This window comes from Mustelus asterias, chromosome 25 (assembly GCF_964213995.1).
Source record: "Mustelus asterias chromosome 25, sMusAst1.hap1.1, whole genome shotgun sequence".
Taxonomy (NCBI): Eukaryota; Metazoa; Chordata; class Chondrichthyes; order Carcharhiniformes; family Triakidae; genus Mustelus; species Mustelus asterias.
In genome coordinates this window covers 41,509,753-41,533,182 of record NC_135825.1, presented here as the reverse complement: position 1 = coordinate 41,533,182, position 23,430 = coordinate 41,509,753, and the positions used below count along the sequence as shown (strand labels likewise).

General features: G+C 45.4%; 1 protein-coding gene across 2 annotated transcripts in view; it reads left to right on the top strand.

The window, feature by feature from the left end:
- Positions 1-23,430, top strand: part of LOC144511903 (lysine-specific demethylase 5B-like) — a 371,069-nt gene that overhangs the window by 258,840 nt on the left and 88,799 nt on the right. For both annotated transcript variants that reach the window (XM_078242346.1, XM_078242347.1), the window contains exon 20: positions 18,028-18,207. In XM_078242346.1, the coding sequence (XP_078098472.1) occupies positions 18,028-18,207 (180 nt within the window). The remainder of the gene's footprint in view (positions 1-18,027; positions 18,208-23,430) is intronic.

The following is a 23,430-nucleotide window of genomic DNA, read 5'->3' as shown; positions in this document are numbered from 1 at the left end:
AAGGATGTTTCCCCAGGCTGGTGATGTTTAGAACCAGGGGACAGAGTCTCGGACTAAGGGGCAGGTCATTTAGATTGAAGTGAGGAGGAATTTCTTAACTTAGAGGGTGGTGAATCTCTGCTGGGCTGTGGAGGCTCAGTCATTGAATGTGCTCAAGATTGCAGAAAAGTGGTATTGAAGTAGAAGATCAGCCATGTTCTTACTGAATGGTGGAGTGAGCTCAAAGGCCGACACCTCCTATTTCTTATGTTCTTAAATCATTTATGCAAACAAATGTTTAGGATCTGGAATGCACTGAGGGTATGATGCAGGCAGATTCAGTAATGGTTTTTAAAAAGAGAACTGTGTAATCATCTTGAAAGATGAAAATTTGCAGGGCTTTGGGGGTAAAGGTAAAGAAGCCAGACTAGTTGAATTGCTCTTGCAGGGAACTAGCATGGACACGATGGATCAAGTGGCCTCTTGTGCTGTATCCATTCTATGATCATATTGAATGGCAGAGCAGGTTAAGGAACCAAATCATTTAGCTTTGCTTCTATTTCTTAAGTTCTCACAAACTGAAATCTTTGAGTGTTCCTAATTCTAGCCTGTTGTGTTTGGCAGGTTAATTGTTTTCTTAGAATCATAGAATCCTTGTAGTGCAGAAGAGGCCATTCAGCCCATTGAGTCTGCCCCGATTCTCTGACAGAGCATCTTACCCAGGCCCTCTCCCCGTAACCCTACACATTTCTCATGGCTAATCCATCTAACTTGCACATTTTGGGACACTAAGGAGCAATTTACCATGGCCAATCTACCTAACCAGCATGTCTTTGGGCTGTGGGAGGAAGCTGGAGTACCCAGAGGAAGCCGACGCAACCCACAAAATTAGTGGCAAACATAGGGAGAATGTGTAAAATCCACACAGACAGACACCCAAGGCTGGAATTGAACCCAGGTTCCTGGCACTGAGAGGTAACGGTGCTATCCACTATGCTCTCGAATGCTTTTGTAATTTCTTCCTGTTAAGACCAAGATTCTACACCTAAACTGTAAATTGTGTTCTCTGCAGATGCTAACTTGTCATGATGTGGAGATGCTGGCTTTGGACAGGAGTAAACACAGTAAGAAGTCTAACAACATCAGGTTAAAGTCCATCAGGTTTATTTGGTCGCAAAAGCCACTAGCTTTCGGAATGCTGTTCCTTCGTCAGGTGGGCCCAGGTGGCTTGGATGATACAATTAACCTCCCACCCAGCTGACGAAGGAACAGCGCTCCGAAAGCTAGTGGCTTTTGCGACCAAATAAACCTGTTGGACTTTAACCTGGTGTTGTTAGACTTCTTACGATGCTAACTTGACCAGCTTCGTGTTTCCAATATTTTCTGTTTCTGATTCCAGAGTATTTGAGATCAGTGATTTTAAGACTAGTCTAGACTGATTAAATGAAAGACTCTCCTATACCGGCAGTTGGCTTGGATGTCTATAATTTGGTGATGAATTAGCCTCTTGACTTTACAATATTGTGGAAATTCAAATGTTGCAACAGGGGATACTCTTCTGAGTTCAGTATTGTTAGGGGAGGCTTTCCTTGCAGGAGAATGTTTGATATTGGGTGAGGAAAATTGCCAAAGAGTTATCGGGATATTAGTGATAATGTTATGAGTCAACTTGAGGGTCACTGAGAAGAATTTGGTTCTGAAAGTGCAAATCACCCCTGGAGAGAATTGATTACTATTGTATAGTACAAGCACTACCGGAGGGAAAGGGAAATAAATATGGTAGCTACTCCTTAACTGGACTAGTTCCCCTATTGGAAGGAAAGAGAGCTGAGATTTGATGCTTCATTTTAATTTGACCTTTGAATTATACTTGTTCCTCAAGTCAGTGGGCTTTAAAGCTTTTCTTTATGGGGAGCCCTATCTACTCTAAAGTGTTCCATGCAGCCTCTTGTAAGTATAGATTTTTCTTGTGACACAAGTGTCACTGGTCAGGCCAATATTTGTGGTTCATCCCGAATTGTCCTTGAGAAAGTGGTGGCGGTCATCTTCTTGAACTGCTGCAAGAGGAAGTGTTGAATAGACTGTTGACACTGAAAGTTGACAAAGCACTGGGACCAGATGAGAGGCATCTAAGGATGTTGGAGGAAGTGAGAATAGAAATTGTCGGGGCACTGGCCATGATCTTCCAGCCTTCTCCAGACTCGGGAGATGCAAGAGGACAGCCTCAGCAATGACTGGCCAGTCAGTTTGATATCATTGGTGGGCAAGCTTCTATGGGATAGTCACATGGAAAAATGTTTACGAAGAGCCGGCATGAAATTCTAAAGGGGAAATCATGTTTAACTAACTTGCTGGAGTTTTTTGAGGAGGTAACAGAACGGATAAGGATAATACTGATGATGTGGTTTACATGGATTTTCAACAGGCATGTGATATAGTGCCACACAACGGACTTGAGAAAAATGATAGCTCATGGAATAAATGGGAAAGCAGCAACGTGGATACAAAATTGGCTGAATAATAGGGAGCAGAGAGTGATTGGTCAATGGACATTTTTCAGAACGGAGGAAAATTTGCAGTGGTGTTCCCCAAGGGTTGGTACTGGGACCATTGCTGTTCCTGATGTATATTAATGATCTAGATATTGGTGTGCAATTTTAAAGTTTGCAGATGATACAAAACTTGCAGCAATTGTAAATTATGGAGAGCACAGTGTAGAACTTCAAAAGGGCATAGACTAGTTGGTAGAGTGGGCAAATAGTTGGCAGATGAAGTTCAATGCGGAGAAGTGTGAGGTGATAGATTTTGGTAGGAAGAACGTGGAGAGACAATACAAAATAAGTGGTAAAATCCTTAAAGTGGTAAAAGAGCAGAGATACTTGGGTGTATGTGATGATGTGGAGATCGTAAGGAGTCTAACAACACCAGGTTAAAGTCTTTATTTGGTAGCAAACGCCACTAGCTTTCAGTCACAGGCCTCCAGTTTGAAAAAACAACTCTCTACATCGACCCTCTGGCTTCTGTCAAGAAGCCAGTTTTGTATCCATTTAGATACCTCACCCTGGATCCTGTGAGATTTAACTTTATGCAACAACCTACCATGTGGTACCTTGTCAAAGGCCTTGCTAATGTCCATGTAGACAACATCAACTGCACTGCCCTCATCTACCTTCTTGGTTACCCCTTCAAAATGAGACATGATTTTCCACTCACAAAGCCATGCTGACTGTCCCTAATCAGTCCTTGCGTCTCTAAATGCCTGTAGATCCTGTCTCTCAAAATACCTTCCAACAATTTACCCACCACAGATGTGAGGCTCACTGTCCGGTAGTTCCCAGGCTTTTCCCTGCAGCCCTTTTTAAACAAAGGCACAACATTTGCCACTCTCCAATCTTCAGGCACCTCACCCGTGACTATCGATGATTCAAATATCTCGGCTAGGGGACCCGCAATTTCCTCCCTAGCCTCCCACAACGTCCTGGGATATACTTCATCAGGTCCCAGCGATTTATCTTCCTTGATGCGCTTTTGATGCAAAATTAGTGTCATAAAAGTTCATGGGGATAGAATATTTCCCTAAAAAAAATTTTAAGGCCTCTGACACTTGATCATTAAAGTAAAGTAAAAGTAAAGTTAGTTTATTAGCCACAAATAAGCGTTAATACGCTGCAATGAATTTGCAAGTTGTCTCCTTCCCATGGGTCTGCTGCCTTGCCGCCTTGAGTGGTAAAGATCACAGGTTTGGAAAATCCTATAGCAGGAGCCTTGGTGCATTTCTGCAGTGCATCCCGTAGATGATACCTCTCACTGTCACTGTGTGCCATTGGTGAAGGGGGTGAATTTTTAAGGTGATCAGTTATGATGGTCAAACAAGTGGCAAGCAATCCATTAAACTCTTTACTTGTACCTTGTAGAAGGTGGACAGGCTTTTGGGAATCAAGAGTGGGTTATGTGCTGCAAAATTGCCTTGCTGTTCAAACCATAACATTTAAATGGATGATCTAGGTCTGTTTCTGGTCAATAGGGTAACCCCAGGATATTGATAGTAATGCCATTGAATGTCAAAGGGAGATAGTTAGATTCTCTCTTGATGGGAATTCATGTTACTTGCCACTTATCAGTCCAAGCCTGAATGTTGCCCAGGCCTTGCTGCATGTGGGCACAGACTGCTTCAGTATTTGAGGAGTTGTGAATGGTACTACAAACTGAAATCAGCGACATCCTCACTTTTGACCTTATGTTTAGGGAAAGGTCATTGATTGAAACAACTGGAGATGATTTGGCCTGGGACAGTATCCTGAAAAGGCTGGTACACCAATGTCCTAAATCTGAGATGATTGGCCCCCAGAAACCTCAACCATCTTCCTTTGTTTTAGGTATGACTCCATCCAGTAGAGTGTTTTCCCTTGACTACCATTGACTTCAGTTTTGTATGGACTGCTTGATATCACACTTTGTCAAATGCTACCTTGTTGTCAAGGGAAGTAACTCCCCATACTTCTCGAATTCAGCTCTTTTGTTTGTGTTTGGACCAAGAAAATGAGTTCCGGAGCTAAGTTACCCTGGTGGAACCCAAACTGAGCATCAATGAGCAGGTTATTGCTGAGCGAGTGCTGCTTGATAGCATTGTCCATGAAGCCTTCCATTTCTTTGTTTATGATTGAGGATGATCTTGGACAATAATTGCATTGAATTTTTCCTGCTATATTGGGATAAGGCATACCTGGGCAATTTCCATTGTCAGGGAGATGCCAGATTTGTAGCTATACTGGAACAGCTTGACTAAGGGTGCAAATAGTTCCAGAACAAATGTCTTCGAACCTCTAGCCAGCGTTTTCAGAGTCACAGAATTGTTACGGCACAGGACGCTGCATTTGGCCCAGTTTCTCTGTACTGGTTCTCAGAATAGGAAACTCACTGAGTGCCATTCCATCGCCTTCTCCCCATAACCTTGCACATTTTTCCTTTTCAGGTAACAGTTTAATTCCCTTTCGAATGCTTCAATCGAACCTACCTCCACCACTCTCAAGCAGTGTATTCCAAACCCTAACCATTCGCTTCGTTAATAATGTTTCTCCTCCTATTTTGCTTCTTTTACTAATTACTTTAAACCTGTACCTTCCCATTCTCGATCTTTTAATGAGTGAGCACAATTTCTCCCTATCTACTCTTTCCTTCATGATTTTGGGTACCTCTATCAAATCTCCTCTCAACCTTACTTTTTCGAAGGAAAACAGTCCCAACTTCTCCTATCTATATATTTGAAGTTCCTTATCCCTCGGACCATTCTCATCATTTTTTTTCTGTACCCTCTCTAATGCCTTCACATCCTCCCAGAGTTGCAATGTGGATTCCGCCCACTAAGGGGCACAATGGACTTGATGATTTTGATTTTCCTTGCTGCAATGCTCCATCTCACCCTCAGCAAGCTCCTCACTGGTGTGGAGCTAACCTACAGAACAAAGAGCATCTGTTCAACCTCTGCTGCCTGCAGCCAGATTCAAGGTTGTCCAATCCTCTGTCATTAAACTTCAGTTTACAGACATTCATTGTATCTATGCACACTGGGAGGCTGAGCTCCAAGCTATCGTCAACAGGTTATCAAAATCCATGACAAGGCCTTGGACAAGGTGGACCACTTTGTCACTTGTTGACATGGATGGCAAGTTTCAACACTGTCTTCAATTTGGCATTGCAACCTTCAGTCACCTGAAGAACACAGTGAAGACCAGGACTTCAGATGTGGCACCAATCTCATGGTTTGCAAAGCAGTACCTGATACCAACCCTCTATCTGGCTCGGGAGATGTGGATTATATATAGCCGACACCTCAAAACCATGGAAATGTACCTCCAGTGCTGCCTGTGCAAGATCTTGCAAATCAATTGGCTTGCCAACTGATCTCATCTAGATGTTCTCATCCAGCCAACATTCCCAGCATCGGAGCATTGACCACGCTCGTTCAGCTACACTGGGCAGATCGCATCTTCTGCATGCTTGACATGAAACTCCTGAAACAAGCGCTATACTTGGAGCTTTGACACAGCAAGCAAGCCCCAGAAGAGTGGAAGAAATGTTTCAAGGACATCCTTGAAAAGTGCAACATCCTCACCGACACCTTGGAATCTGTGGCCCAAGAAAGCCCGAAGTAGAGCAAAAGCATCCACGAGGTTGCTGAACACCTCTAGTTCAATCACCAAGAGCAAGCTGAAGTCAATGTCAATGATGGGAGGAGCACATGGCAAGCTAGGCACCCCACCCATTCATCCAACCACCGTCTGCCCCACCTGTGACAGACGAAAGGTCACACATTGGACTCCTCACTTATCTGAGAACTCATTTTTAGTGTAGAAGCAAATCATCCTGAACTCCAACGGACGCCCTAAGATAAGAAGGTGCGGTGCCCAGAACTGGGTGTAATTACTCTCGCTGAAACCGGACTTATATAAATTCAACATAACCACCTTGCTCTTGTACCCTATGCCCCTATTAGTAAAGCCCAGTATATTGTATGCTTAGTAATTGCTCTCAACCTGTTCTGCCACCTTTAATGATTCATGCACGTGTACACCCAGGTCCCTCGGTTACTCCGAGAATTATGCCCTTTATTTTGTACTCACTCTCCATGTTTTTCCTACCAAAATGAATCACCTCACATTTGTCTGTGTCCCTTTGAAGTTCTACACTATCTTCCTCACAGTTCACAATGCTCCTAAGTTTTGTATCATCTGCAAACTTTGAAATTGTAATCTGCACACCAAGGTCTAGATCATTAATTTCTATCAGGAAAAGCTACACTGACCCTGGGGAACTTCACTACAAAACTTCCTCCAGCACGAAAAACATCCATCAACCACTGTTCTCTGTTTTCTCTTGTTCAGCCAATTTTGTATCCATGTTGTTACTGTCCCTTTTATTCTAAGAGCTATAATTTTGCTCACAAGTCTGTTGTGTGGCATTGCATCAAACATTTTTTGGACATCCATGTACAAATCAACAGCATTGCCCTCACCAACCATCTCTGTTACCTCTCCAAAAACTCCAAGTGAGTTGAACAAGATTTTCCCTTAAGAAATCCTTGCTTTCCTTAATTAACCTGCATTTGTCCATGTGACTATCAATTATGTCCCAAATTATTGTTTCTAAATGTTTCCCCAGCACCAAAGTTAAACGGATTGACCTGTCATTGCTGGGCTTATCCTTACAATCTTTTTTGAGCAAGGGTGTAAGATTTTCAATTCTCCAGTGCTCTGGGACCATCCCCGAGTCCAAGGAAGACTGAAAAATTATGGCCTGTGCCTCTGCAATTTCCATTCTCACTTAGTATCCTTGGATGTATCTTATCTTGTCTCCATACTACTATCAACTTTTAAGTATAGGTAACTTATTTGCAATACCGGCTCTTTTTTCATTTTAAATCCATATGTCTGAATTACCTCATCATTTACCATGGTCTGGGTAGTATCTTCTTCCTTTGTAACAACAGATGCAAAATATTCTTTTAATTGCTCTGCCAAACTCTCTGCCTCCATGTGTAAAACTCGTTGGTCCCTAATTGCCCCTACTCCTCCTTTTTTTCTTGCTGGTAATGGCTTCAGGGATGGCAGTTCAGGCAGTATGCTGCATCTCCTGTGGGATGTATGTGGTGAGGAAATCCAGTAGTGTTTCAGGAGATTTTAGTTGTAAGAAGTGCATTAGATTGCAGCTTCTGGAGGAGCGTGTAAAGGAGCTGGAGGGGGAGGTAGAGGAACTCCGCATAATTCGGGAGGCGGAGGTGGAAGTTGATAGGAGTTATAGAGAAATAGTAACTCCTAGAAATGAGGCTTGGGTCAATGCCAGGAGGAGGGGTAAGAAGCAATCGGGAAGACAATCCCCTGGGGCGGTTCCCCTCCATAATAGGTTTTCGGTGCTGGAGGCTACAGTTGAGGAGGAATCAACTGAGCACAGAGAGCAGATCTCTGGGGGTGAGCCGAGTGAGAAAGCTCAGGTGGTTAGGGGCTGTAAAAGACTGGGCCTTGTGATTGGGGACTCCACAATTAAGGGGACAGATAGGAGGGTCGGAACTAAAGGTAGGGACTCAGGGTTGGTGTGTTGCCTACCAGGGGCTGGGGTCCGGGATGTGTCTGACAGGGTATTCAGGACTCTTAGGGGGGAGGGAGATAAACCACAAGTTATTGTACATGTGGGGACACACGACATAGGGACGATAGGGGAAGGGGATATTAGGCAGGGATTTATGGAGTTGGGGTGGAAACTAAAGGCCAAGACTGACAGAGTGGTTATCTCTGGACTCTTGCCTGTACCACGGGATAGTTTAGAGAGGAATAGGGAGAGGGAAGGTTTGAATTCATGGCTGAGGGGATGGTGCAGGAGGGAGGGGTTCAGGTACTTAAGCAATTGGGGCTCGTACTGGGGAAGGTGTGACCTCTATGAGAAGGATGGTCTACACCTTAATCAGAAGGGGACCAATATCCTGGGGGGTAAATTTGCTAAGGCCATGCAGGGAGGTTTAAACTGATTCGGGGGGGGGGAGGGATCCTGAGTAGTGGGGCTGAAAGTGAGGGATGCATGGATGGGGACTGCAATGCACGGCATTGCAGAGGTGGGGTGGAGCAGGGTTTGAAATGTGTATACTTCAATGCCAGGAGTATTCGCAATAAAGTGGGTGAACTTGCAGCGTGGATCAGTACCTGGGACTTCGATGTTGTGGCTATTTCAGAGACATGGATAGAGCAGGGGCAGGAATGGATGCTGCAGGTCCCGGGGTTCAAATGTTTTAGTCGAAGTAGGGAAGGAGGTAGAAGAGGGGGAGGGGTAGCATTATTGGTCAGAGATTGTATCACAGTGTCAGAGAGGAGGTTTGATGAGGACTTATCTGTTGAGGTAGTATGGGCGGAGATTAGAAATAGGAGAGGAGAGGTCACCCTGTTGGGAGTCTTTTATAGACCTCCTAAAAGTTCTAGAGAGGTTGAGGAAAGGATTGCGGAGTCAATCCTGCTTAGGAGTGAAAGTAATAGGGCAATTGTTATGGGGGATTTTAACTTGACTAATATTGACTGGAATTGTTATAGCTCTAGCTCGTTAGAGGGGTCAGTTTTTGTTCAAAGCGTGCAGGAAGGTTTTTTGACTCAGTATGTAGACAGGCCAACTAGAGGTGAGGCTATATTGGATCTGGTGCTGGGAAATGAGCCAGACCAGGTGCTAGACTTGGAAGTTGGTGTGCATTTTGGTGATAGTGACCACAATTCGGTTACGTTCACCTTAGTGATGGAAAGGGATAGGCATGAACCTCGGGCCAGTGGTTTTAGCTGGGGGAAGGGTAATTATGAGGCTATTAGGAGAGAATTAGGAAACATAGGTTGGACTAGGAGATTACAGGGACTGGGAACGTCCGACATGTGGAGTTTTTTCAAGGAGCAGCTACTGCGAGTCTGTGATAGGTATGTCCCTGTCAGGCAAGGAGGAATTGGTAGGGCTAGGGAACCGTGGTGCACCAAAAAAGTTTATTTGTTGGTTAAAAAGAAAAAGGAGGCTTATGTTCGGATGAGACGTGAGCACTCGGGTAGTGCACTAGAAAGCTTTAGATTGGCTAAGAGGGAGTTGAAGAGCGAGCTTAGAAGGGCTAAAAGGGGACATGAGAAGACTTTGGCGGATAGGGTTAAAGAGAATCCTAAGGCGTTCTATAGGTATGTCAAGAACAGAAGGTTGGTTAGGGCAAGTTTAGGGCCAGTTATAGATGGCAGAGGGAAGTTATGTGTGGAACCGGAGGAGATTGGTGAAGCATTGAACCAATATTTCTCTTCGGTGTTCACGCAAGGGGACATGAATATAGCTGAGGAGGACACTGGGTTGCAAGGGAGTAGAATAGACAGTATTACAGTTGATAAGGAGGATGTGCAGGATATTCTGGAGGGTCTGAAAATAGATAAATCCCCTGGTCCGGATGGGATTTATCCAAGGATTCTCTGGGAGGCAAGAGAAGTGATTGCAGAGCCTCTGGCTCTGATCTTCAGGTCGTCGTTGGCCTCTGGTATAGTACCAGAAGATTGGAGGTTAGCGAATGTTGTCCCATTGTTTAAGAAGGGGAACAGAGACTTCCCCGGGAATTATAGACCGGTGAGTCTCACTTCTGTTGTCGGCAAGATGTTGGAAAAAATTATAAGGGATAGGATTTATAGTTATTTGGAGAGTAATGAATTGATAGGTGATAGTCAGCATGGTTTTGTGGCAGGTAGGTCGTGCCTTACTAACCTTATTGAGTTTTTTGAGAAAGTGACCAAGGAGGTGGATGGGGGCAAGGCAGTGGACGTGGTATATATGGATTTTAGTAAGGCGTTTGATAAGGTTCACCATGGTAGGCTTCTGCAGAAAATGCAGATGTATGGGATTGGGGGTGATCTAGGAAATTGGATCAGGAATTGGCTAGCGGATAGGAAACAGAGGGTGGTGGTTGATAGTAAATATTCATCATGGAGTGCGGTTACAAGTGGTGTACCTCAGGGATCTGTTTTGGGGCCACTGCTGTTTGTAATATTTATTAATGATCTGGATGAGGGTATAGTTGGGTGGATTAGCAAATTTGCTGATGACACCAAAGTCGGTGGTGTGGTAGACAGTGAGGAAGGGTGTCGTAGTTTGCAGGAAGACTTAGACAGGTTGCAAAGTTGGGCCGAGAGGTGGCGGATGGAGTTTAATGCGGAGAAGTGTGAGGTAATTCACTTTGGTAGGAATAACAGATGTGTTGAGTATAGGGCTAACGGGAGGACTTTGAATAGTGTGGAGGAGCAGAGGGATCTAGGTGTATGTGTGCATAGATCCCTGAAAGTTGGGAATCAAGTAGATAAGGTTGTTAAGAAGGCATATGGTGTCTTGGCGTTTATTGGTAGGGGGATTGAATTTAGGAGTCGTAGCGTTATGTTGCAACTGTACACAACTCTGGTGCGGCCGCACTTGGAGTACTGTGTGCAGTTCTGGTCCCCACATTACAGGAAGGATGTGGAGGCTTTGGAGAGGGTGCAGAGGAGGTTTACCAGGATGTTGCCTGGTATGGAGGGGAGATCCTATGAGGAGAGGCTGAGGGATTTGGGATTGTTTTCGCTGGAAAGGCGGCGGCTAAGAGGGGATCTTATTGAAACATATAAGATGATTAGAGGTTTAGATAGGGTGGATAGTGATAGCCTTTTTCCTCTGATGGAGAAATCCAGCACGAGGGGGCATGGCTTTAAATTGAGGGGGGGTAGTTATAGAACCGATGTCAGGGGTAGGTTCTTTACCCAGAGGGTGGTGAGGGATTGGAATGCCCTGCCAGCATCAGTAGTAAATGCGCCTAGTTTGGGGGCGTTTAAGAGATCCGTAGATAGGTTCATGGACGAAAAGAAATTGGTTTAGGTTGGAGGGTCACAGTTTTTTTTTTAACTGGTCGGTGCAACATCGTGGGCCGAAGGGCCTGTTCTGCGCTGTAATGTTCTATGTTCTATGTCCTCTTACTACCTTTTTACTATTTATATGCCTATTGAGGATTTGGGGATTCCCTTTTATGTTAGCTGCCAATCTCTTCTCATACTCCCTCTTTGCTAGCTGATTTGCTTCTTTCCCTCTCCTCTGAACCATCCATATTCAGCCTGGTTTTTAATTGTATTTCCTACCTGACACCTGTCATAAGCAGATTTTTTCCTCGTTATCTTAATTTCTTTCTCCTTTGTCATCCAGGGAGCTCTGATTCTGTTTGCCCTACCTTTCATAGAATCAGAGAATCCCTAAAGTGCAGAAGGAGGCCATTCGGCCCATTGAGCTTGCACCGACCACAATCCCACCCAGGCCCTATCCCCATAACCCATTGTATTTACCCTATTTAGTCCCCTTGACACTAAGGGGCAATTTAGCATGGCCAATTCACCTAACCCGCACATCTTTGGACTGTGGGAATAAACTGGAGCACCCGGAGGAAACCCACGCAGACACTGGGAGAACATGCAAACTCCACACAAACAGTGACCCAAGCCAGGAATCGAACCCAGGTCCCTGGCGCTGTGAGGCAGCAGTGCTAACCACTGTACCACTTTTCTGCCCGTGCCCCCTTTCTTTTTCATGGTGTTGCCCAAACTTGTGTGTTTTAACTTCTGCAGCGAATAAAGGCACAAAGTTGACTTTCAATCCTTAAAACAATTAAACACAATTTCCTTTGTTCTGTAGCTACTTAAACAGCAGCAAACACTTGCAATGCATAAATCAAATACTCACTGTCTGTTACTTTACTTAACTTAAGGTTGATTTCCACTTGCAATTAAAACCTGGCCAGAATTTTGTTGTCACATGGAATCAGTTCTTTGTTCTCTTCTTCCAAATGTTGTCTCTTCTTGTGAACTTGGTTCCGGGTTCTACACACTGCCTTTCTGAACAAGCTCTGTGTGTTAGCAGAGTTGAAACTCCAAAAGTTCCTTGGTAATCGGCCAATGAATTGTATCAGGACCCCAATTGCATTGTTCGATTAGGCCAACCAAATCCAACCGTAGTATCATTGGTCACTTGAGGCCTCATCATCTAAGTGCATATTGTTTACATTTCAATGCGCAGCTAAGGAACACTGGCTCCAAGAGTCTGTTCACAACTCATCCCTGCCAAGGACAAGCTGTTGAATCTGACACCTTCTGTCCTTTGACAAATTCCACGCTAATGACCATGAGGAAAATCCAGCATAGTGGAAAAAAAACTTTAACCAAAACATCAGGTTTGCTTGATTGAAGATCTTTCAGCATATTAAAAGTTAAAACTCCATTCAGCCACAATGGGAATATACCTTCACTGTGCCCTAATCAATACCATTTTTCCTGCCAACCTTTGACTCCAATTTATTTGGCCCAGATCTTGTTATATATGCTGGGGCATGTGTCCTTCAGAGAATGGGTCAGGTAACCGGGACTCGAGCTCTACCGTGGGTGGAGCTTGCCTTGCAGTTTTGCACTGACTGTGCTAGAGAACAGATGTCTTAATAAACAGTTTGTTAGTTTACTTCCACTTACCTTATGGTCTTTTATTAGGTCTCATACATTTTTAAAGTTTATTTATTAGTGTCGCAAGTCGGCTTACATTAACACTGCAATGAAGTTTCTGTGAAAATCCCCTAGTCACCACACTCTGGCACCTGTTCGTGTATGAGGGAGAATTTAGCATGCCCAATGCACCTAACCAGCATGTCTTTAGGACTGTGGGAGGAAACCGGAACAGCCGGAGGAAACCCACGCACACTTGGGACGACGTGCAGACTTTACACAGAGAGTGACCCAAGCCGGGAATTGATCTCAGGTCCTTGGCGCTGCAGCAGTGCTAACCATTGTGCCACCATGCCACCCATAATAGATCCGTTCATATCCTTGAAGTTGGCTTTCCCCAGTTAATTATTATTACACTGGACTGTTCTTTGTACTTTTCCATAGCCTAAACCATGATACAATGATCACTGTCCCTAATGCTCTCCAACTGACATTTGATCTACTTGGCCTACCTCATTTCAAAGAACTAGGTCTAGCAGTGCCTCCTTCCTCAGCAGGGTCTTTGCTGTATCCAGTACCTTCAGCAGTTTCTTGATATCATGTGGAGTGAATCAACAGATAGTAATCAACTACAACAGGATGTAGATTAGCAGAACGGGCCGAAATGTGGTAGATGCAATTCAATGCAGAATAGTGTGAACTGATGCATTTTGGCAGAAGAGATAGGGAGAGGCAATATGAGCTTGCCATTTTTATACCCATCAAACAACTTGAATCACTGACATGGGCTCTACTCTTCTTAACTGAAAGTTGTGAAAACTCTGTTCAAAACAATCTTGAGTTGTAATCATACTCTTCTTTCTCAGTACTTTCCATTATTCCTAAACTAGCTTACTATTCATTGCGTTCTTATACGGCTAAAATCATATCATTTGGATTCATTCTACTCCAATTATTCATTGTTGATATAGTTAAAATTATGATTAACCATACATTCTTAGCTGCATTTTACTTTCTATCATCTCTTACCCTGCTTTTCCTGATATTGATCCTTGCTTTTCCTGATACATATTAATGATCTTCTGCAGAGGACAATTTCAAAGTTTGCGGATGAGACAAAACTTGGAAATATTATAAGCTGTAAAGAGGACTGTGTCGGACTTCAGAAGGACATAGACAAGACACTGGTTAGACCTCAGTTGGAATATTGTGTACAGTTCTGGGCGCCACACTATAGGAAGGATGTGAATGTGTTGCAGAGAGTGCAGAAGAGATTCACCAGAATGGTTCCAGGGGTTAGAAATGAGGATAGATTGGAGAGGTTGGGACTGTGCTCTTTGGAGAGAAGAAACTACAAAGAGATTTGATAGAGCTATTCATGATCATGAGGGAACTAGACCGAGTAAATAGGGAGAAGTTGTTCCCCCTCATAAAAGAATCAAGAAAGAGAGGGCACAGATTTAAAAGTGATTTGCAAAGAAACAAATGTGATGTGAGAAAAGATGTTTTCTGGGTTCAGGTCTGGAATGCACTGCCTGGAAGTGTGGTGGAGGCAGGTTCAATCGAGGCTTTCAAGAAGGTATTACATGATTATTTGAAAAGAAACTACGTGCAGCGGTAAAGGCAGGAGAATGGCACTAAGCCATGATGTTCATTTAGAGAACTGGTGCAGACACGATGGGCCAAATGGCTTCCTCCTGTGCAGTAACAATTCTGTGATTCTTACTGGTTTTCTCACATATCCTCCTTTGCCAGCAGAATCTGTTAAACATTCATGTCCTGCTGCATCAGCTCACTTCTATAATATGCTAACTATTCAATCATCCTTTGTGGGTCAATCAAGTTACCAAAATATCAAAACTAAGATTAGAGTATATTTAGCACTATAGCGTAAAATATCAAGCACTATTCTAATCTTGAATTCATGTTGCACATTTGAGCAGTACAGTATACATAATTTTCCAGGAAATTTTCATCCAGCAACTGTATTGTAATTTTACTGTGGTAACATTTGCTTGGTTGTTTTAAAAACTGCTTGAAGCAAATCCAAAGAAATCCGATTTCAGAAGCTTGCTTTCTTTTTAAAAGAAATTGTATACGAGTGCATACAAGAGCGATTATCTTTCTTTATTTGGTGTTGTATAAATTTCAGAAATTAACCTGAGACAAAGGTGGCGATCTACCTTTGTGCCCCACTGGCCGATGGGCAGGCAAGCCGGTGAGATTGGCGAGAGCCGAAAAATCTGGCGAAAATCTGGTTTCTCACCTTTCGTGATCTTACACGCTGGCACAGTGGTTAGCACTGCTGCCTCACAGCGCCAGGGACCTGGGTTCGATTCCCAGCTTGGGTCACTGTCAGTGTGGAGTTTGCGCGTTCTCCCTGTGTCTGCATGGGTTTCCACCAAGTGCTCTGGTTTCCTCCCACAGTCTAAAGATGTGCTGGTTAGGTGAATTGGCCGTGTTAAATTCTCCCTCAGTGTACTCAAACAGACGCCGGAGTGTGACGACGAGAGGATTTTCACAGGAACTTTATTGCAGCGCGAATGTAAGCCTACTTGTGACTAATCAATAAACTTTACTGGCACCAGATATCTTGTGTGATCAGCCTTGTACCCTTTTCTAGCGCAAATCTGAATAATTTATTTAATATATTCTTTTGCATTGAATTAATGAGCCTGGAAAGTTACCTTCCGTGCTTACTCGCCTGTGTGACCTTGCCGGTCGAGGCTCTCTCCGGCAAGAATCACAGCTGGACCCCAGTGGTGAAAGCCTCGCCAGTAGAACCAGAGGTCATTGAGGCCCCTCGGGGAGGTCGGGTCAAGGGGGAGGGTGCCCCTTGGGTGGCACCATGGCAGTGCCTGCCAGGCACTGGGTAGTGCTGAGGGAGCAGGACCAGGACCTACTAGGGGCAGGGCCCCGCTGCACACGTTGCATTGGGATCAGTGGGGACAGGGAGGGGGGATCCCGCTGCTCACTCTCCATTGAGATATCAGTGGAGGTTGGGGAGGGTGACGATCAGGGCTGGTTCTGGTGGGGAGGGGGTGGGTGGGGGGGAACGTAGGTCAGGAGGCCAATTGTGCAGGGAAGCAAGCTGAGAGCAGCAGAGGCTGATTGACAGGTCTTTACTGCTCGAGACCTGCTCATGCCCCCCCCCCCCTCTCCCGGCAAGCGATGAATCATTTCTGCTGTTTTTTCAGGCACTGAGTGCATAAGATAGCAGATGTGAACTCGCCCATTTTCACGTCAGTCCTGGACTTAGAATTGTTTTGGTAAGATCGCCCCTAAAGCTTCTTACCTGTTACCTGAAGTTTGGTTTTCAGAAATAATTAAATTTTAAAGTAAGTCATTTTTAATTACTCATTGTTAAGTTGACTGAAAATCATAGAATCCCTACAGTGCAGAAAGAGGCCATTTGGCCCATCGAGTCTGCACCGACCACAATCCCACCCAGCCCTACCCCCATATCCCTACATATTTACCCGCTAATTCCTCTAACCTACGCATCTCAGGTCACTAAGGGGCAATTTTAGCATGGCCAATCAACCTAACCCGCACATCTTTGGACTGTGGGAGGAAACCGGAGCACCCGGAGGAAACCCACACAAACAGTGACCCAAGCCGGGTATCGAACCCAGGTCCCTGGAGCTGTGAAGCAGCAATGCTAACCACTGTGCTACCATGCTGCCCGTAATGTAGACCTAATTAGGGATACCCATGAAAGACGAGGAGGGGCCAGAATTAGAGACAATGTCCCTGCTCACCTTTGTATGGGCTATATATTTTAAAAAACCAAATGTTGAATAATGCCTCTGTTTTTCCTGATAGGACTGACAAAGTTTTTAAATTTTCTCGTGCTTGCATGTATGTGGGAGTGTGACACAAATGCATGCAGGGATCAGTCACAAAATGCTGATTAAGTCCAGAGACCCTTTGAGTTACATCGATGCTGCCAGACCTTGTTTCCCTCCATCTCCCCTCATTATTGACAGACATTGGAGTCTATTGTTTAGTTAAATCTCACATTCAATCTTTAGCTATACCACACTTCATAGAAACATAGAAAAACTACAGCACAAACAGGCCCTTCGGCTCACAAGCTGTGCCGAACACATCCCTACCTTCTAGACCTACCTATAACCCTCCATCCTATTAAGCTCCATGTACTCATCCAGGAGTCTCTTAAAAGACCCAATTGAGTTTGCCTCCACCACCACTGACGGCAGCCGATTCCACTTGCCCACCACCCTCTGTGTGAAAAACTTACCCCTAACATCTCCCCTGTACCTACCCCCCAGCACCTTAAACCTGTGTCCTCTCGTAGCAGACATTTCCACCCTGGGAAAAAGCCTCTGAGAGTCCACCGGATCTATGCCTCTCAACATCTTATACACCTCTATTAGGTCTCCTCTCATCCTTCGTCTCTCCAAGGAGAAAAGACCGAGCTCCCTCAGTCTATCCACATAAGGCATGCCACTCAATCCAGGCAACATCCTTGTAAATCTCCTCTGCACCCTTTCAATCTTTTCCACATCCTTCCTATAGTGAGGTGACCAGAACTGAGCACAGTACTCCAAGTGGGGTCTGACGAGGATCTGACTTCAGTCCCCCTTTTCCCAATAATGACAAATCAGAGCATACCAATCTTCCCCTCCCGCCCCTGGAACCTACTTCAATCCTGGGAAACCCTTTCCATTTGCTACCAAAGCAACTGTACTCCATTACACATCTGCTAAATATCAAATGCCTCTAACTTGTTAAATCGTGCACACCTTCTTCTTCGGTATTCTTCGCTTTAAAAATTGTAAGGTATTTACAATTAAGCATGCATATAAACAAATGTCTATATAATCAATTTCATTTGTTTACTGCTTAAAGGACAGTCATAGATTCAATCTGCAAAATATCAGCAAAAATCCTACAATATCATCTAAAATAGATTTTAAATTGTAAAAAGAGTACACTTTGCCCCAATCTGTGTTGCAAGTGTGATTTTAAGCATGGCTGAAATTCACAAGTTGACCATTTCAAAACATTTCATGTTATTTGTATTTGTTTTTAGAGTTCTGACCAGCATCCCCCAGTGGAAACATTGGTAGATCTTGTAACACGAGGCCGTACAATCCCAATACGCCTGGATCCACTTCCTCAACTTGAGTCCCTGTTTGAAGAAGTCGAGAGCTGGAAAGATTGTGCGGCCAAAACTTTCCTGAAAAAGAACTCTAGTTGCTCCCTTTACGAGGTAAGAACGCTGATAGTAAAATCAAAAGCAGAATTTTTGTTGTGTTAAACATTTTCCTTTTTAATTTGTGGGATTTACAACACCAGGTTAAAGTCCAACAGGTTTATTTGGTAGCACGAGCTTTTGGAGCGCCGCTCCTTCATCAGGCGAGTGCAGGATTTGTTTCACAAACAGGGCACATATGGACACAAACTCAATTACAAAATAATGGTTGGAAGGCGAGTCTTAACAGGTCATGAAGTCTTTACAGGTGCAGACAATGTGAGTGGAGAGAGGGTTAAGCACAGGTTAAAGAGATGTGTATTGTCTCCAGCCAGGACAGTTAGTGAGATTTTGCAAGCCCAGGCAAGTTGTGGGGGTTACAGATAGCATGACATGAACCCAAGATCCCAGTTGAGGCCGTCCTCGTGTGTGGAACTTAGCTATCCGTTTCTGCTCAGCGATTCTGCGTTGTGTGTCGTGAAGGCCGCCTTGGAGAACGCTTACCCGAAGATCAGAGGCTGAATGCCCCTGACTGCTGAAGTGTTCCCCGACAGGAAGGGAACACTCCTGCCTGATGATTGCCGAACGGTGTCCATTCATCTGTTGTCATAGCGTCTGCATGGTCTCGCCAATGTACCATCCTTTCCTGCAGCGTATCAGGTAGACAATGTTGGCTGAGTTGCAAGGGTATGTACTGTGTACCTGGTGGATGGTGTTCTCACGTGAGATGATGGCATCCGTGTCGATGATCCGGCACATCTTGCAGAGGTTGCTGTGGCAGGGTTGTGTGGTGTCGTGGTCACTGTTCTCCTGAAGGCTGGGTAGTTTGCTGCGTACAGTGGTCTGTTTGAGGTTGCGCAGTTGTTTGAAGGCAAGTAGTGGGTGTGTGGGGATGGCCTCGATGACATGTTTGGCTTCATCGATGACATGTTGAAGGCTCCGGAGAAGATGTCGTAGCTTCTCCGTTCCGGGGAAGTACTGGACGACGAAGGGTATTCTGTCCGCCGTGTCCCGTGTTTGTCTTCTGAGGCGGTCGGTGCGGTTTTTCACTGTGAGACAGCCAATGAACCAGAACAGCCGATAACACAGAGATCCGTGGTGCAGCGACCGAAGAGGAAAGAGTCGAATTGGACTCGCCCGGAAGGCCGCTGCCCTCGACTCGACATATATGCAGAAGCCATCAGGAGATGCGTCAATGCCAGATTCATCAGCTGCACACTCAAGACAGCCCCGAACTTCACCCAAGCACAATGCAACGCCATCTGCGCTCTCAAGACCAACCGCAACATTGTCATCAAACCAGCAGACAAAGGAGGGGCCACCATCATACTGAACAGAACGGATTACTGCAAAGAAATGTACCGACAAGTGAACAACGAGGAACACTACACACAGTTACCTGCAGATCCGACCAAAAAACACACCCGTCAACTCACAGACTGATCAAGACCTTTGATCCGAATCTTCAGAGCACCCTCTGTGCTCTCATCCCACGTATTCCTCACGTTGGAGATCTCTACTGCCTCCCGAAGATGCACAAGGCCAACACACCCGGCCGTCCCATCGTATCAGGCAATGGGACCCTGTGTGAGAACCTCTCTGGCTATGTCAAGGGCATCCTGAAACCCATTGTACTAAGAACCCCCAGCTCCTGTCGCGACACCACAGACTTCTTACAGAAACTCAGCACCTATGGAGCAGTTGAACCAGGAACACTCCTCGTCACAATGGATATCTCGGCACTCTATACTAGCATCTCCCATAACGACAGCATTGCTGCAACTGCCTCAGTACTCAATGCCGACAACAGCCAATCTCCAGACGCAATTCTACAACTCATTCGCTTCATCCATCGGGTTAGGTTGATTGGCCATGCTCAAAATTGCCCTTAGTGTCCTGAGATGCGTAGGTTGGAGGGATTAGTGGGTAAATATGTAGGGATATGGGGGTAGGGTCTGGGTGGGATTGTGGTCGGTGCAGATTCGATGGGCCGAATGGCCTCTTTCCACTGTAGGGCTTCTATGATTCTATCCTGGACCACAATGTCTTCACCTTCAACAACCAGTTCTTCATCCAGATACATGGAACAGCCATGGGGACCAAATTCACAGCTCAATATGCCAACATCTTCATGCACAGGTTCGAACAAGACTTCTTCACCGCACAGGACCTTCAACCGATGCTATACACTAGATACATTGATGACATTTTCTTCCTTTGGACTCATGGCGAACAATCACTGAAACAACTACATGATGACATCAACAGGTTCCATCCCACCATCAGACGCACCATGGACTACTCTCCAGAATCGGTTGCATTCTTGGACACACGCATCTCCATCAAGGACGGTCACCTTAGCACTTCACAAGCCCACGGATAACCTCACGATGCTCCACTTCTCCGGCTTCAACCCTAAACACGTTAAAGAAGCCATCCCCTACGGACAAGCCCTCTGTGTACACAGGATCTGTGAGGAGGATCGCAACAGACACCTATGCTGAAAGACGCCCATGTAAGAACAGGATATGGCGCTTAACTCATCGATCGAAAGTTCCAGCGTGCCACAGTGAAAAACTGCACCGACCTCCTCAGAAAACAAACACGGGACACGGCGGACAGAGTACCCTTCGTCGTCCAGTACTTCCCGGGAACAGAGACACTATGACATCTTCTCCGGAGCCTTCAACATGTCATCGATGAAGGGGGCGGCACGGTAGCACAGTGGTTAGCACTGCTGCTTCACAGCTCCAGGGACCTGGGTTCGATTCCCGGCTTGGGTCACTGTCTGTGTGGAGTTTGCACATTCTCCTCATGTCTGCGTGGGTTTCCTCCGGGTGCTCCGGTTTCCTCCCACAGTCCAAAGATGTGCGGGTTAGGTTGATTGGCCGTGCTAAAATTGCCCCTTAATGTCCTGAGATGTGTAGGTTAGAGGGATGCATAGGGATATGGGAGTAGAGCTTGGGTGGGATCGTGGTCGGTGCAGACTCGATGGGCCGAATGGCCTGTTTCTGCACTGTAGGGTTTCTATGATTTCTATGATTTCTAAGATGAACATCTCGCCAAGACCATCCCCACACCCCCACTACTTGCCTTCAAACAACCGCGCAATCTCTAACAGACCATTGTACACAGCAAACTACCCAGCCTTCAGGAGAACAGTGACCACGACACCACACAACCCTGCTACAGCAACCTCTGCAAGACGTGCCGGATCATCGACACGGATGCCATCATCTCACGTGAGAACACCGTCCACCAGGTACACAGTACATACTCCTGTGACTCGGCCAACATTGTTTACTGATACGCTGCAGGAAAGGATGGTACATTGGCGAGACCATGCAGATGCTACAAAACGGATGAATGGACAACGCTCGACAATCACCAGGCAGGAGTGTTCCCTTCCTGTCGGGGAACACTTCAGCTGTCAAAGGCATCCAGCCTCTGATCTTCGGGTAAGTGTTCTCCAAGGCGGCCTTCTCAACACACGACAAAGCAGAATCGCTGAGCAGAAACGGATAGCCAAGTTCCGCACACATGAGGACGGTCTCAACCGGGATCTTGGTTCATGGCACACTATCTATAACCCCCACGACTTGCCTGGGCATGCAAAATCTCACTAGCTGTCCTGGCTGGAGATAAGTCACACCTCTTTAACCTGTGCTTATCTCTCTCTCCATTCACATTATTTGCACCTGTAAAGACTTGATGACCTGTTAAGACTCGCATTCCAACCATTATCTTGTAATTGAGTTTGTGTCTATATATGCCCTGTTTGTAAAACAAATCCTGCACTCACCTGATGAAGGAGCGGCGCTCCAAAAGCTCGTGCTACCAAATAAACCTGTTGGACTTTAATCTGGTGTTGTGAGACTACTTTGTACCTACCCCAGTCCAAAGCCAGCAACTCCACATTGTGGGATTTAAGCATTGTTAGCTCGTCCAGCTTTTATTCCCATCCCTAATTGCCCTTGTGACATGTTACGTTCTTGAACTGCTGCAGTCCATGTGCTGTAGGAACACCCACATGCTATTAGGAAGGGAGTTCCAAGATTTTAACCCAGCAGCAGTGAAAGAATGACACTGTATTTCGCTGTTGGAGAACAGATATCCACCCCATCTGACGAAGGAGCTGTGCTCCGAAAGTTTATGGTATTTGCTACCAAATAAACCTGTTGGACTTTAACCTGGTGTTGTGAGACTTTTTACTGTACTGTATTTCTAAGTCAGGGTGGCATGTGCTTGGAGGGGAACTTGAAGCTGGTGGTGTTCCGATGCATCTGCTGCTCTTGTCTTTATAGCTAGTAGAGGTGGGTTTGAAAGGTGCAATCGAAGGAGCCTTGGTGAGTTGCTACAATCCATTTTATAGATGATACATTCTGCTGCTATTGTGTGTCACTGATGGAAGCTGTGGAAGTTTAAGGCAGTGGATCGGGTGCCAGTTAAGTGGAGTACTTTGTCCTGGATGGTGTCAAGCTTCTTGACTGTTGTTGGTGCTGCACTGACTAGTCCACCATACTCTTGAGTTAGAACCAGAAAACGGTTACAGCATTCAGCCCATCTTGTCCATGCCAGCCCCAGATGCCATTTCTAATCTCACCTTCCTGCACCCGACCCATAGCCCTGCAGCTTACAGAACTTAAGATGCAGATCCAGGTACTTTTTAATAGAGTTCAGGACTCTGCCTCCACCACCAACCCGGGCAGTGAATTCCAGACACCTGCCGCCCTTTGTGTAAAAAATGCCGCTCTTCATTTCCTCTCTACACCCACTGCCATTTATCTTGAATCTATGTCCCCTAGTTCTAGAATTCTAAAACCAAAGGAAACAATTCCCCTCATAATTTTGTACACCTCTATCAAGACACCCCTCAGCCGCCTTTGTTCAAAGGAAAATAACCCCAACCTTTCCTCATAGCTACACTTTTCCAGCCCTGGCAACATTCTTGTAAACCTTCTCTGCACACTCTCCAGAGCAATTATGTCCTTCCTGTAATATTGTGACCGGAACTGCACGCAATACTTCAGTTGTGGCCTCACCAGTGTTTTATATAATTCCAACATTATTCTATACCAGAAACCTCTGGAACACCACTTGAAATAACTTTCCGTTCGCAAGGGCATCCTGCGCCTTGTCGATGGTGCTCTGGGGTGTTAGGAGAGGTGAGTTACTTCTCACAGGATTCCCAGCTTCTGACCTGCTCTTGTGATCTAGTTCAGTTTCTGGTCAATGGTAACC